Raw genomic sequence first — 13,094 nt, 5'->3', positions numbered from 1 at the left:
CTTCCTTCTTCTTCTCCTTCTTTCCTTCTTCCTTCTTCCTTCTTCCTTCTTCCTTCTTCAAAAATTTTACTTCCGCACAGCTCTGGGTCGGATAGAACAAGATTAGCTGATAATTGTTGTTATGATCATGAAAAAACTTTTTGTTGATTCCCATGGTTTTCTGACTTTTACTTTTTTAGATATAGCACTTATAGCTTCTGCGGGTAATTCTGCCGCACCCTTTATGCATCTGCGTCCTTCATTCATTCGACGTTTGCTTTATCACCCAGCCGTCCTGCAGAACACCGAAAAGAGATAGTATCATCTGTTTGCTCAGAAATACTAAAAAAAACGTAGAGGAATATAGAAAGAGAGAGTGTATTGCCACATATGTACTTGTCATCACTTTCATCTCCTCTATTCTATGCCATTTTTTCCAATATTTATTTTTGTTTTTTGCAGGGCTACTAAACCAAAGACTTCCTTGAGTATGGATGGTCGACAATTACATTATATTTTTGATTTTCTGAGAATGTGAAGGACAACGCCAGGCTGTCTGTATGAGCGTAACATTTCTCCGCGGTTCAACTTCTGGCCATTTGGGGCTCCGTCATCACCATATCAGGTATTTAAACATTGAAATGAGACCCCCTACTCAAATTATTACAGGACCTGACCGGTTTACGCAGTTGGCCCATTTTAAGCACGTGCGGAAGCTAGAGGATGGAAAGGTACATAGTTATACAAAACATAAGCTCAAGAAATTTGAATTATAGGTCGAACGTGATTCCGATGGCAAAGAAGTTCGGTATCCAGTCATTTTGAGCAACAAGGAGAAACAGATTGAGAAAAAATAGTTCGGACAGACAATATGTGGATTCGACAAGCTTCGAGCTAATGGAAAGTCTTATGTCTGTGATGTCAATGGATTTTCCTTTAATGATTGAATCCCGTTAAATTTTAAATTTCCGAATAATTCCCGTTTTCAATAAATGTTGAACAAAATTAGCTTATTTTGGCTAGAATGTTTATCTATAACATTTTTGAGTGCCTGCGGCGCTAGAATCGTCTGGGGCGCCTTCGGCGCGAAAATGGTTGGTGGAGAGAGAGGAGGAGGTGAGAGATGCAGAGAGACAGCGCTCCCTTTGGGCTCACAAACTTTTGAAGGAGCATATCTCAAAAGTGGGCGGAGCTATCGAAAAGTTGTCAACTGGAAAAATAAAGAGCTAGATTTGATCTACACAAAAATACCAAATAAAATAACAAAAAATAATATATGAGGAGAGAACGGGAAAACATTTATACATGAACCGACTGATATCTGATACATTGGCTTCACGGTGTTTACACGCAGCTACAGTAATCCAGAAGCTGAAAATAGAGTTTTACTTTTTAACCAGCTAATTATATTGCTGTGTACATACATTAGTTTTCTTCACAAGATCACATGATTATATTTCCAGACAAGATGTGGTACACTTTTAGAAGGAAATTAACCTATCTGCACGTGACAATTCATTATTCATGGTCGCCCGAGCGTGTCATGATCGTTGATCAATTTCCACTATTCAAATTTCATCATACACCAGACAAAGGTCACCAGAAAATCCAATCAAAAACATATGTAGACACTCATATTTGAAATAGAGAGAGAGAGAGAGAGAGACACTTCTCCTAGACAAAGGTCACCAGACACTCTTACTAGACAGCAGACACTCTTTGATCCCCTCACCGCCGCCAGCCGTCCCGCTGTAGGCCCCGCCCCCTTTGGAGTATATAAGCACCCGTAGTAAGGAGTCAGTATCTTGAGACTGATGTGTGAGTTTTCGGTCGTTGTATCACTATTTTTATTGAATTCTAGTTATTTATTGCTTTAATGTTTTATGGTTGGAGATAAAAGGATAAAATAGGTGAGTCTTCTGAACTATTAAAAATTTATAAAATAAATGAATGATTTTCAGATGAATCGTCTTGGCGGACACGAGGAGGAGTACCAGGAGATTCTGGACTACATGGAGAACATCGCCGTGGAAGGAGTTGGAGAGCTTCCAGCATCCGTTGAGGGAAGAGATCTCGTAGACATCTACTTCAACTACTTGCTCGAGGTGCTGGATAACCATTATTGAATTTTTTGATTAAATGTTGACAAAGAATTGTAACAAGAAGTCCCTTCAAGCACTAATAAACTGTTATCATTCAAAATATGTGTACTTTGTTTTAAAATGCAGATGATTTATAAATAGAAAGTCCACAAATATTCTTCGTATTAGATTGTGACGATCATTTCTGATACGTCGCTTATAATAAACTATTATTACGACAGTTATGCTACGTACCCATTATTATTTGTCTCAAGATACTGACTCCTTACTACCGGGCGCTTATATACCCCAAACGGGCGGAGTCTAAAGCGGGACAGCGGGCGGTGAAGGGATCAAAGGAGTTTGTCTGGTGACCTTTGTCTATGAGTAGAGTGCTTCTCTCTCTCTCTCTCTATTTCAAATATGAGTGTCTACATATGTTTTTGATTGGATTTTCTGGTGACCTTTGTCTGGTGTATGATGAAATTTGAATAGTGGAAATTGATCAACGATCATGACACGCTCGGGTGACCATGAATAATGAATTGTCACGTGTAGAAAGGTTAATTTCCTTCTGAAAGTGTACCACATCTTGTCTAGAAATATTATGTTTCTCTGCGTCTCCGCTTTTCACGTCGATTTTATAGTCATTAGAACCGCCTTGACGCGCTGATTTCAAAATAATGATTGTTTTATTTCAAATCCCAAAAGCGACAGAGATTCGGACAAATTTGTGAAAATTTTATTTAAAACTACAAAAACCAGGGTTTTTCGAGAAAATCCATAAAGTACCTCCGAGATTCAGGAGTCGTTGATAGTCAATGCACAGAGTAATTAAAGTTTGGCGAGAAAAGAGAGAACCTTATGCGATTGCCTTCAAAATTCTGCCTTTGGTTTTTAGAAAGCGGAATTTTGAGCTTAGAAATGGAGTAATATGTCAATTTTGACGGCTTCTGTTGGAAATAATCGGAAAAATTAAATTTAAAAAAAAACAATTTTTATGATTTCCAGTGTAAACTTTAACATAATAAACTTGTACTGACTTAAGTGGTTCTGAAACGGTAAAGTCTAGAGAAGGGACAGTTCTAGAAAGACGTACCACCGTAAAAAACATGAAAAAAGTAGGTGGGGATTTGTATGACACGCTGGTATTAGGGTTTAAGACAACAAAAAACAGGGAATTTAAAAAATCAGTCATCACTCTTCCCCACTTTTCTCTTCTTCACATTGCTATCCTCCTCCTCCTCTTCCTCAACATAATCCTCGTTCTCACGCTTTCTTCCCTTGGAATTCTGGCCGGAGGACTCCTTGACGTCTTCAACGGTGGAGCACTCGGTGCCGTCGCTTTCAGTGTCGGTATCGTCGTCAGAGTCATCTGAATCCTCTTCTGGGAAAGTGATGAACCACTCGTGACATTTGATATCCTCCAGCTTAGCTCTCTCCGTGAAATCTGCCCGAAGAATACGACGAATGAGATCTGGAAATTATTGAAATTGGTATAAAAATGTGTATTTTGGTCACTGTATTTTTGTCAGTGTAACTTGATAAATCACAACTCGGTCATCATAGTATCTCACCATGACATCACTCGACACTCCTGGAAACAAGTGCTATTTCCTAAGATATTACCATAGCACTCGTTTGCAGTTGTGTCGAGTATCTTATAAAATTCTGAAACATACCGTAAATGCGAGGCTCCAACTCAACTCCATTCTGGCATTTCTTCCATTTCGCAAGAATCCACTTTTCGTATTCTTCGTCTTTCAATCTGGAAAACAATCAATGATTAACTTGTGAACCTATTTACGTCGAAGGCACCTCAGACAGTTGTAGATACGGATTCTAGCGTCGCAGAACATTTGCGCCAAAGACGCGCCAGATCACAGATTCTAGGCGCGACAGTCATCTTTAAAAGTCGACAACTCACCGATTCGCCTCAGTCCATGGTTGATTTCCAGTCGCCATGAAGAACAAAACGATACCAGACGACCAGATATCCGCAGGCGGTCCCTCGACACGATCCTCTGTCAACACTTCTGGAGCCGCGTAACTACGTGTGCCTTTATGTCCCTTCACCATCTCTTCATCGTCACATTCATCACGGAAAAACGAGGCGCTGCCGAAATCAGCAATTTTTAGAGTTCCTGGAAAAGAGTTATTTGGTAGTTTGTAGTCAACTATTGTGTAGTAGCTATTCAACAATACTCAAAAAACTGACCACCACTAGAAACCAGAAGATTCTCGGGTTTGATATCCATATGCACCACGCCGTTCTCATGCATATAGCTCAATCCAGAAATGAGCTGCTGAAATAATCGATGACACGTCCTAACAGAGAATCCATGTTCTGGAATCCAATCATATAAGCTTCCTCCTTCAACATAATCCATAAAAAACAAGGCGCCATCCCGGAGGTCACTCCGTTTGTGGATTGTCGTCAGATTGGGGTGGCCACCGTCTTCCGTAAGGTACCGTTGGATGGTGTACTCCGTGTTGATGTCCTTGTACCACACTCGTTCAGTTCGTTTGACACGTTTCATTGCATACATCTGATTGTCTGATAGAGTGACAAGTGACACGTCTCCATACGATCCTTCGCCGAGTTTCTTGATGACAGTGTAGTTGATTTTCGGGTATGTGACGAATGAGGGCATTTTGAAAACTGAAAGAAAAATGGAATTGGAATGGTTCAACAGGAAAAGGAGAAAATTGGTATAACACGATAAAAATCACCATGACTTAGTCCTACAGTAATCCGAACGTAGGCTATAAGGTACAGTAGGAAGGTCGGTACAAGAATAAAATGCATGAGAATTGAAATCAATAACGGGAAGACGGAAGAATGACAACCCCTACTGGTACCCCTGTTCTCACAGTACTCCTGCCGAGCCGCTACGCATACGGGTCGCGTGACAGTGGGAAGGTGATGGCACGATCGATAGACGTCTTGGGAAAAAAGGACGTGTGCGCACTGCCGCAACGCACACGCGACGCAAGGAAGTGAGAGTTGGAGCCGTTTACTTTAAAGGCGCATATCACAGAGTGGGCGGAGCAATGAGAAAAGTGTCAATTGTAAAAATGTAGCGCAAAATAGGTAATAAAATGAGAAAATTAGTTTAATGAGCAGAGCGAGCAAAATGTGAAAAGTGAATAAAAATCGTGAAGCGTTTCGAAAGTTTAGGCTAGCTTTGGAGTAAGGTACGGTAATCTTGGACTACGGAGTACAGTACAGTGACCTACGTTCAGGTTATGGAGTACGGTACATACAGTAACTTAGGCTCAGGCTATGTGGTACGGTAGAAATGTAAGGACAAGAATAGAATGCATAAAAAAGGGAAAACAATAACGAGAAGACGGAAGAATGACGATTTACCCCTACCGGTACCGCTGTTCTCACAGAACCCTGCCGAGCCGCTACGCGTACGCGTCGCGTGACAGTGGGAAGGTGATGACACGCTCGATAGACGTCTTGGTAGGAAATGGACGTGTGCGCTCAGCCGCTACGCACACGCGACGCAAGGAAATGAGAATCGGAAATTGAAGCCGGGTACTTTAAAGGCGCATATCTTAAAAATGGGCGGAGTTTTTAGAAAATTGTCAACTACAAAAATGTAGCGCTTGGTTTGATGTGCTTAAATAATTTGAAATATCACTAATTGAACAAGTTTTCGGCTAGCTGGGAAGGGTTGCACCGACAAAGGTACACTGACAAAAAAGGATTCTGCACAGCTCTGCGGTACAGTAAGCTAAACTTAGGCTATGGAGTACAGTAGGAAGGCCAGGACAAGAAGAGAATGCAATAAAATTGAAAACAAGAATGCGAAGACGGAAGAATGATGATGCACCCCTGTTCTCACAGTACCCCTGCCGAGCCGCTACGCATACGCGTTGCGCGTCTACTAGGGGGTAGATGGTTGACAATGTGTGAATCACATTGTACAAAGAGGTTAGAGTAGATGCATAACAGGTCACAACGCTCTCCGGGAAGTTTTCATAATGCAACTACGCTTTTCTGTCCTTTTCCGCCAAACACCTCTGTCTGCGTACACCATCTGTCCATCCATCACAACAGTAGAGATGAGAAAAGGATAGTCATATTCCCTCTAACTAGGGAATGTTCCAGACGTAATTTGGCCTTTTAACTTGGCTTATATCCTATAAGGTACTTCTGAACACGCTGATTCCGAATATGTAATTCAATTTTGCAGAACGCTTCGCTGAACTGAGATATATGCATTTTAAGTCATTTCTAGTGCAAAAATCTCAATTTTCAAGAGGCATTTTTGGCTTTTGCACCGTCGTGATTAAACTTTTCCTGAAAACTTTTTTTACTAGATAAAGTTTTTGATGTACTTTTGCAACCTCAATTCACACATATTACACAGAAAAAATTTGAAAAACTGAGTTTAAAATTGATTTTCAGCCTCTTGAAAAATGAGATTTTTGCACTAGAAATGACTTAAAATGCATATATCTCAGTTCAGCGAAGCGTTCTGCAAAATTAAATTACATATTCGGAATCAGCGTGTTCAGAAGTACCTTATAGGATATGAGCCAAGTTAAAAGGCCAAATTACGTCTGGAACATTCCCTAGTTAGATAGCCTACTGGATGGCCGTCGACAAATATGGTTTCTGATTTTCATTGAGTTCTTGTTATATATTATTGCTATTTTTATTCGGTGCTGAATATTGAAGGTAAGAGTTATAAGAAATCAAAGAGATCATTGATTATGTTGTTTCAGTGTTGAACCTGATCTGGAAAAACAGTCAAACGTTGAGATTTTGGAGAAGTGAAAGAAGAAACACCAGAAAATTTTGCAAAACGGATAGATAGAATATGAGATTGTGCTGACAAAGCCTGACCGTAAGAGATTCGTTTCCAAGATATTGACGGACACGAGGATACTGCTCCCTCCCACTCAACTCAGCCGGGAGGACAGCTGCACATGCTCCAGACCATTTCCAATGGACTCTCCTAGGCCGAAACGTCGCAATCTGGATCTCAATTCATCCAACTACCGTATCATCGATGATTTTCCAAATTTTATAATGATATCTTCTATTTGCAACATGATTCCACTACCGTTCCTGATTTTGTATGGTTGACCATTTCTTTTCTGTAGTTGTGTCTGAAAAACACTTACTTTAATGTGTTTCCGTTTTTTTATACTAATAAATACATGTGGAATATAAATTTTGTTTTTCCTTGATGTTCCAGAAATGCTTTAATTAGTTCATTGATCATATTTTTTTGTGGAAAAACGAAAAAAAAATGCGACTTAGCTCAAAAATTGTCTTTTTTGCAGTTTTTCAACACAAAACTTACATTTTTCCGCTGAAAAACGTCAAATAATCAATTTCAATCTTTAAAAAAGATGTTTTCCTGCTAAAACCTCTTTTTTTGCCGCAAATAGTGATTTTCCGTCTAAAAATGCCATTTTCAACAATAAAACCAAAATTTTAGTTATAAAACGCTGACTTTCAACCGAAAAATGCGATAATTTATTTCAAAATCCCTGTTTCTCAAGCTAAAAACTTGATTTTAACTATTTCTCGGTTCGAAAATTTCAGTTTCCCTTGAAAATCTGAAATTTCATCTCTAGATTAGTGAAAAATGCGTGACCGGATACGATTCATCCGAAATAAACTCCGCCCCCTTGACTCTGGGTGCGGATTCTGCAAAATTCCTTGTGATGCATCCGACGAGTGGGAATACCACGTCATGCTCTCTAGCTAGCTCCGCCCACTTTTGCGGTATGCGCCTTCAAAGCTGAAAACAGATCATTTTGTCATTGCCACGACCACATAATCAACCCAATTTTGAAAATTCGTTTTGTTTGTACAGATAAAGGACTACATTTTGAAATGCATAATTTTTTAAAGCTCCGCCCACTTTTGAGATATGCGAGGATGCCTGCGGCGCTAGAATCCATGAGCTGGCGCGCCTTCGGCGCAAAAGTGTCGTAACATGTCTGCGACGCTAAAATGCTTATCTACAACTGTCTGGGGTGCCTGCGGCGCAAGAATGGATATATAGCACAGGCTGGCGCGCCTTCGACGTAAATAGGTTTACAAGTTAATCATTGATTATTTTCCAGATTGAAAGACGAAGAATACGAAAAGTGGATTCTTGCAAAATGGAAGAAATGCCAGAATGGAGTTGAGTTGGAGCCTAGGATTTACGGTATGTTTCAGAATTTCATAAGATACTCGACACAACTGCAAACGAGGGCTACCGTAATACATCATGAAATAAAATTCAAGTTTCCCTTTCCCAAAATATTACGGTAGCACTTGTTTCCAGGTGTGTCGAGTGACGTCATGGTGAGATATGACCGAGTTGTCGGATCCTAGGTTAACCAAGTTACACTGACAAAAATACAGTGACAGGCTGGCGCGCATTTTGAGAGTGTCAAAAAATCATGTGTTTCCATGATCTGGTGAAATATATAACATCGGAAAGCATTTCGAGAGAGAAACAATCATTCTTAAATGAAAACACATTTTTATTTCACATTTGTCTGTCGATTTGAAAGTTGTAGGAGAACATTTTTGTGGGCAAATCATATTAGGAAGTTGAATTCTGTGCATACTAATCCCATCTGACGAATTTTTCGAATTGGCAAAAGAGTTGAACCTTTTTTCTTCTATAGATAAACGAACTGACACCAATGTTGCGTAAGCTCTACTCCGATTCCGGCTTTTGAACTTGAATACGGTCGTCGCTGATTTTGTACCACATATCTCTTTCTTTTGTCCACGTCCAGTAGTGACCTGTCCTTCCTCCATCTTTGGTGACGTAAACGCGACAAGAGACCATCTCTTTGCAAACATGCTAACTTCGACTGGAAATTCTGTGAACCGTTGGGTATGGGCTCGGTTGAGCACCAAAATGTGGTATTTTCCTTGATTTGTCCAATCCTCCGGTCTCCTTGCATCTCCGTGGGGGCAAAATTGCTCAGAATCGGTCACGTCGTCTAACACATCTTGAAGTGATCCATCTTGTACGATCAAGTTCGTGTAAACTCCAGTAGGAGTGACGGTCGATTTGAAAGTTTTAGGACAACGTTCATGTTGGACTTGGCATCGCAGACTTCATTGTGACGTCGCTATTTATCCAAATGAGTTTCTACTCAAGATTTCTTCTTGGAACGGTACGATTTTATACATCATACTGATGATGACGTTCAGGAAACAATTATGGATATTTGTACCACAATAGAACCATTTTCTCCCATGTCACCAAATGATAGAATATGTATTGTGGTGAGTAGTATCTTAAAGTCAAATTTTTGATAATTAATATTATCTTCTATATTTTTTGACTCTTACCTTCAACATACAGCACCGAATAAAAATAGAAATAATAAAACCAGAACTCAATAAAAATCAGAAGACATTTTTGTTGACGGCCATCCAGTAGGCCATCTTAGAGGGAATATGATTATCCTTTTCTCATCTCTTCAGCTGAGATGGTTGGACAGATGGTGTACGCAGACAGAGGTGTTTGGCGGGAAAGGACAGTAGAGCGTAGTTGCATTCTATGGAAACTTCCCGGAGAGTCCTGTGACCTGTTCTATGTATGCATCTACTCTCACCTGTTTGTCAATCTGATTCACACATTGTCACCCATCAACCCCTAGTAGACGCGCAACGCGTATGCGTAGCGGCTTGGCATGGGTAATGTGAGAACAGGGGCACCGTCATTCTTCTGTCTTCCCATTCTTGTTTTAAGTTTTATTGCATTCCATTCTTGGCCTGGCCTTCCTACTGTACTCCATAACCTAAGTTTAGCTTACTCTACCGCTGAGCTGTGCAGAATCCTTTTTTTGTCAGTGTAATTTCGTCAGTGTAACTTTTCCGAGCTGGCAGCAAACTTAGAATTTATTCGATGTGTGATATTTTAAATAGCGTATGTACATCAAACCAAGCGCGCCATTTTTGCAGTTGACAATTTTCTAAAAATTTCCGATGCTAACTTCCTTGCGTAGCGGCAGTTCTCCAAAACGTCTATCGATCGTGCCATCACCTTCCCACTGTCACGCGACGCGTGCGCGTAGCGGCTCGGCAGGAGTACTGTGATAACAGGCGTACCGGTAGGGGTACATCGTCATTCTTCCGTCTCCTCGTGATTTTCGAATGTTGTGGTTCTTGTTTTTGCGATTTCTTTTTCAAATGTTCCGGCTCGTTTCGAAATTTTATGGTAAAAACGCAAATCGGTCGAAACAACTTTTGATATTTTATTTAATTATTTAAATATACAGTAAAAGTCACTACAGGTCAGGTAAAGCGTCCCTCAGCAATAAACAACTTTGATCAGTGTACCTTTGTCGGTGTAACTCTTCCCAGCTAGCCGAAAACTTGTTCAATTTGTGATATTTTTAATTATTTATGTACATCAATCCAAGCGCTTCATTTTTGCAGTTGACACTTTTCTAATAGCTCCGCCCACTTTTGAGATATGCGCCTTTAAAGTACACGGCTCCAATTTCCGATTATCATTTACTTGCATCGCGTATGCGTAGCGGCAGTACGCACACGTTCTTTTCTTCTGTGACGTCTATTGATCCTGCCATCACCCTCCCACTGTCACGCGACGCGTGCGCGTAGCGGCTCGGCAGGGGTACTGGGAGAACAGGGGTACCGGCAGGGGTACATGGTCATTCTTCCGTCTTCCCGTTATTGATTTCATGCATTCTATTCTTGTCCTGACCTTCCTACCGTACAGTGCGGTACGCTCCATGATTTTTAATCTTGTTATATCAATTTTCTCATTTCCATTAGCCAATTATTTTAATTCCCTTTTTTGCAGTTTTCGAAATGCCCTCTTTCGTCACATACCCAAAAATCAACTACACTGTCATCAAGAAACTCGGCGAAGGATCGTATGGAGACGTGTCACTTGTCACTCTATCAGACAATCAGATGTATGCAATGAAACGTGTCAAACGAACTGAACGTGTGTGGTACAAGGACATCAACATGGAGTACACCATCCAACGGTACCTTACGGAAGACGGTGGTCACCCCAATCTGACGACAATCCACAAACGGAGTGACCTCCGCGATGGCGCCTTGTTTTTTATGGATTATGTTGAAGGAGGATGCTTATTTGATCGGATTCCAGAATACGGGTTCTCTCTTAGGACGTGTCATCGACTCTTTCAACAGCTCATTTCTGGATTGAGCTATATGCATGAGAACGGCGTGGTGCATATGGATATCAAACCGGAGAATCTTCTGGTTTCTAGTGGTGGTCAGTATATTTTTTCAATTTTCAAATAGCTAAAACACAATAGTTATATTTGACTACAAACCACTAAATAACTATCTTCCAGGAACTCTAAAAATCGCTGATTTCGGCAGCGCCTCGTTTTTCCGTGATGAATGTGACGATGAAGAGATGGTGAAGGGACATAAAGGCACACGTAGTTACGCGGCTCCAGAAGTGTTGACAGAGGATCGAGTCGAGGGACCACCGGCGGATATCTGGTCGTCAGGCATTGTCTTGTTCTTCATGGCGACTGGAAATCAACCATGGACTGAGGCGAATCGGTGAGTTGTCGACTTTTCCGTGATCTGACGCGCCTAAAGTGTTGTAACATGTCTGCGACGCTAGAATGGTTATCTACAACTGTCTGGCGTGCCTGCGGCGCTAGAATGCATATATAGCACAGGCTGGGATGCCTTCGACGTAAATAGGTTTACAAGTTAATTATGAATTATTTTCCAGATTGAAAGACAAAGAATACGAAAAGTGGATTCTTGCAAAATGGAAGAAATGCCAGAATGGAGTTGAGTTGGAGCCTCGGATTTACGGTATGTTTCAGAATATCATAAGATACTCGACACAACTGCAAACGAATGCTACCGTAATATCTTAGGAAATTAAATTCAAATTTCCCTTTCCAAAATATTACGGTAGCACTTGTTTCCAGGTGTGTCGAGTGATGTCATGGTGAGATACCACGGTGGCCGAGGTGTCGGATCCTAGGTCAGAGGACTTTTATGTCTGACCCGAATTCAGTGACCAGGTTCAAAACGTCCCTTTTCATATCAATTTCAAGTATTTTCAGATCTCATTCGTCGTATTCTTCGGGCAGATTTTACGGAGAGAGCTAAGCTGGAGGATATCAAATCTCACGAATGGTTCATCACTTTCCCAGAAGAGGATTCAGATGACTCTGACGACGACGACACTGACACTGAAAGCGATGCCACCGAATGCTCCACCGTTGACGACGTCAAGGAGTCCGAGTCCTCCAGTCAGAATTCCAAGGGAAAAAAGCGTGAGAACAAGGATTATGTTGAGGAAAAGGAGGAGGATAGCAATGTGAAGAAGAGAAAAGTCGAGGAGAGTGATGATTGATTTTTTAAATTCCCTGTTTTTTTTGTTGTCTTAAACCCTAATACCAGCGTGTCATACAAATCGCCACCAACTTGTTTCCTGTTTTTACGGTGGTACGCTTTTCCAGAACTGTCCCTTTTTTTTTAGAACTCTTCTTTCTCTGAACTTTCCTTTTCCAGAACTGTCCCTTAACCGTTTAAGTTGATTATTACAAGCTTATAATGTTAAAATTTAATCTGGAAATCATAAAGATTGTTCATTTTCTTTTAAATGTTTCCAATCATTTCCAACTAAAGCCGTCAAAATTGACACTTTACTCCATTGCTATGCGTTTTGATGAGATCTTCAGCTCTGAATTCTATGAAAAAAAAACAAGACAGCATTTTTATGACTGAAATGCCTTCTAAAATCTCAATTCTATGAAAACTTTTACTGTTCAGACTGGAAATTATTAAAACTGTTCATTTTCTTCATTTTTCTACTTTTTATATGTTACAGAACTTCTAGAACCCTTTATTTTGAACAAAAACCCTCAAAATTGACTGGAAATTATGGTTTTTACTCAAAAAAGCTTCGATACTGGGTTTGGTCAAAAGTGTTGTTTTGGAACGATTTTTCATCAAAAATTCTCAATTATTTCAAGTTGAAACATTTTAACATCTCCAGAAAAGCTCGATATTTACTT

General features: G+C 40.4%; 3 protein-coding genes across 3 annotated transcripts in view; 2 read left to right on the top strand and 1 right to left on the bottom strand.

Moving 5' to 3' along the window:
• GCK72_003373 (uncharacterized protein) overlaps positions 1-2,105 on the top strand; it is a gene marked incomplete at both ends in the record, with an annotated part of 2,598 nt that extends 493 nt beyond the window's left edge. The window contains 2 exons of the mRNA XM_053724013.1: positions 520-604; positions 1,941-2,105. Coding sequence (XP_053592658.1) covers positions 520-604; positions 1,941-2,105 — 250 coding nt within the window. The remainder of the gene's footprint in view (positions 1-519; positions 605-1,940) is intronic.
• A 1,145-nt stretch (positions 2,106-3,250) lies between these two features.
• Positions 3,251-4,714, bottom strand: GCK72_003372 (uncharacterized protein; the record flags this gene model as incomplete). Its single annotated transcript, XM_053724012.1, has 4 exons — positions 3,251-3,537; positions 3,743-3,828; positions 3,988-4,204; positions 4,279-4,714. 4 exons carry the CDS (start codon positions 4,712-4,714, stop codon positions 3,251-3,253), a joined length of 1,026 nt encoding a protein of 341 aa, XP_053592657.1.
• A 6,167-nt stretch (positions 4,715-10,881) lies between these two features.
• On the top strand, positions 10,882-12,430 carry GCK72_003371 (uncharacterized protein; the record flags this gene model as incomplete). The annotated part of the gene is made up of 4 exons (XM_003092064.2): positions 10,882-11,317; positions 11,400-11,616; positions 11,795-11,880; positions 12,138-12,430. 4 exons carry the CDS (start codon positions 10,882-10,884, stop codon positions 12,428-12,430), a joined length of 1,032 nt encoding a protein of 343 aa, XP_003092112.2.
• Between the last annotated feature and the right edge of the window lie 664 nt (positions 12,431-13,094).

Source organism: Caenorhabditis remanei, chromosome I (assembly GCF_010183535.1).
Source record: "Caenorhabditis remanei strain PX506 chromosome I, whole genome shotgun sequence".
Classification (NCBI taxonomy): domain Eukaryota; kingdom Metazoa; phylum Nematoda; class Chromadorea; order Rhabditida; family Rhabditidae; genus Caenorhabditis; species Caenorhabditis remanei.
The sequence above is the reverse complement of the archived record's forward strand: the minus strand, read 5'-3'. Positions and strand labels throughout refer to the sequence as shown.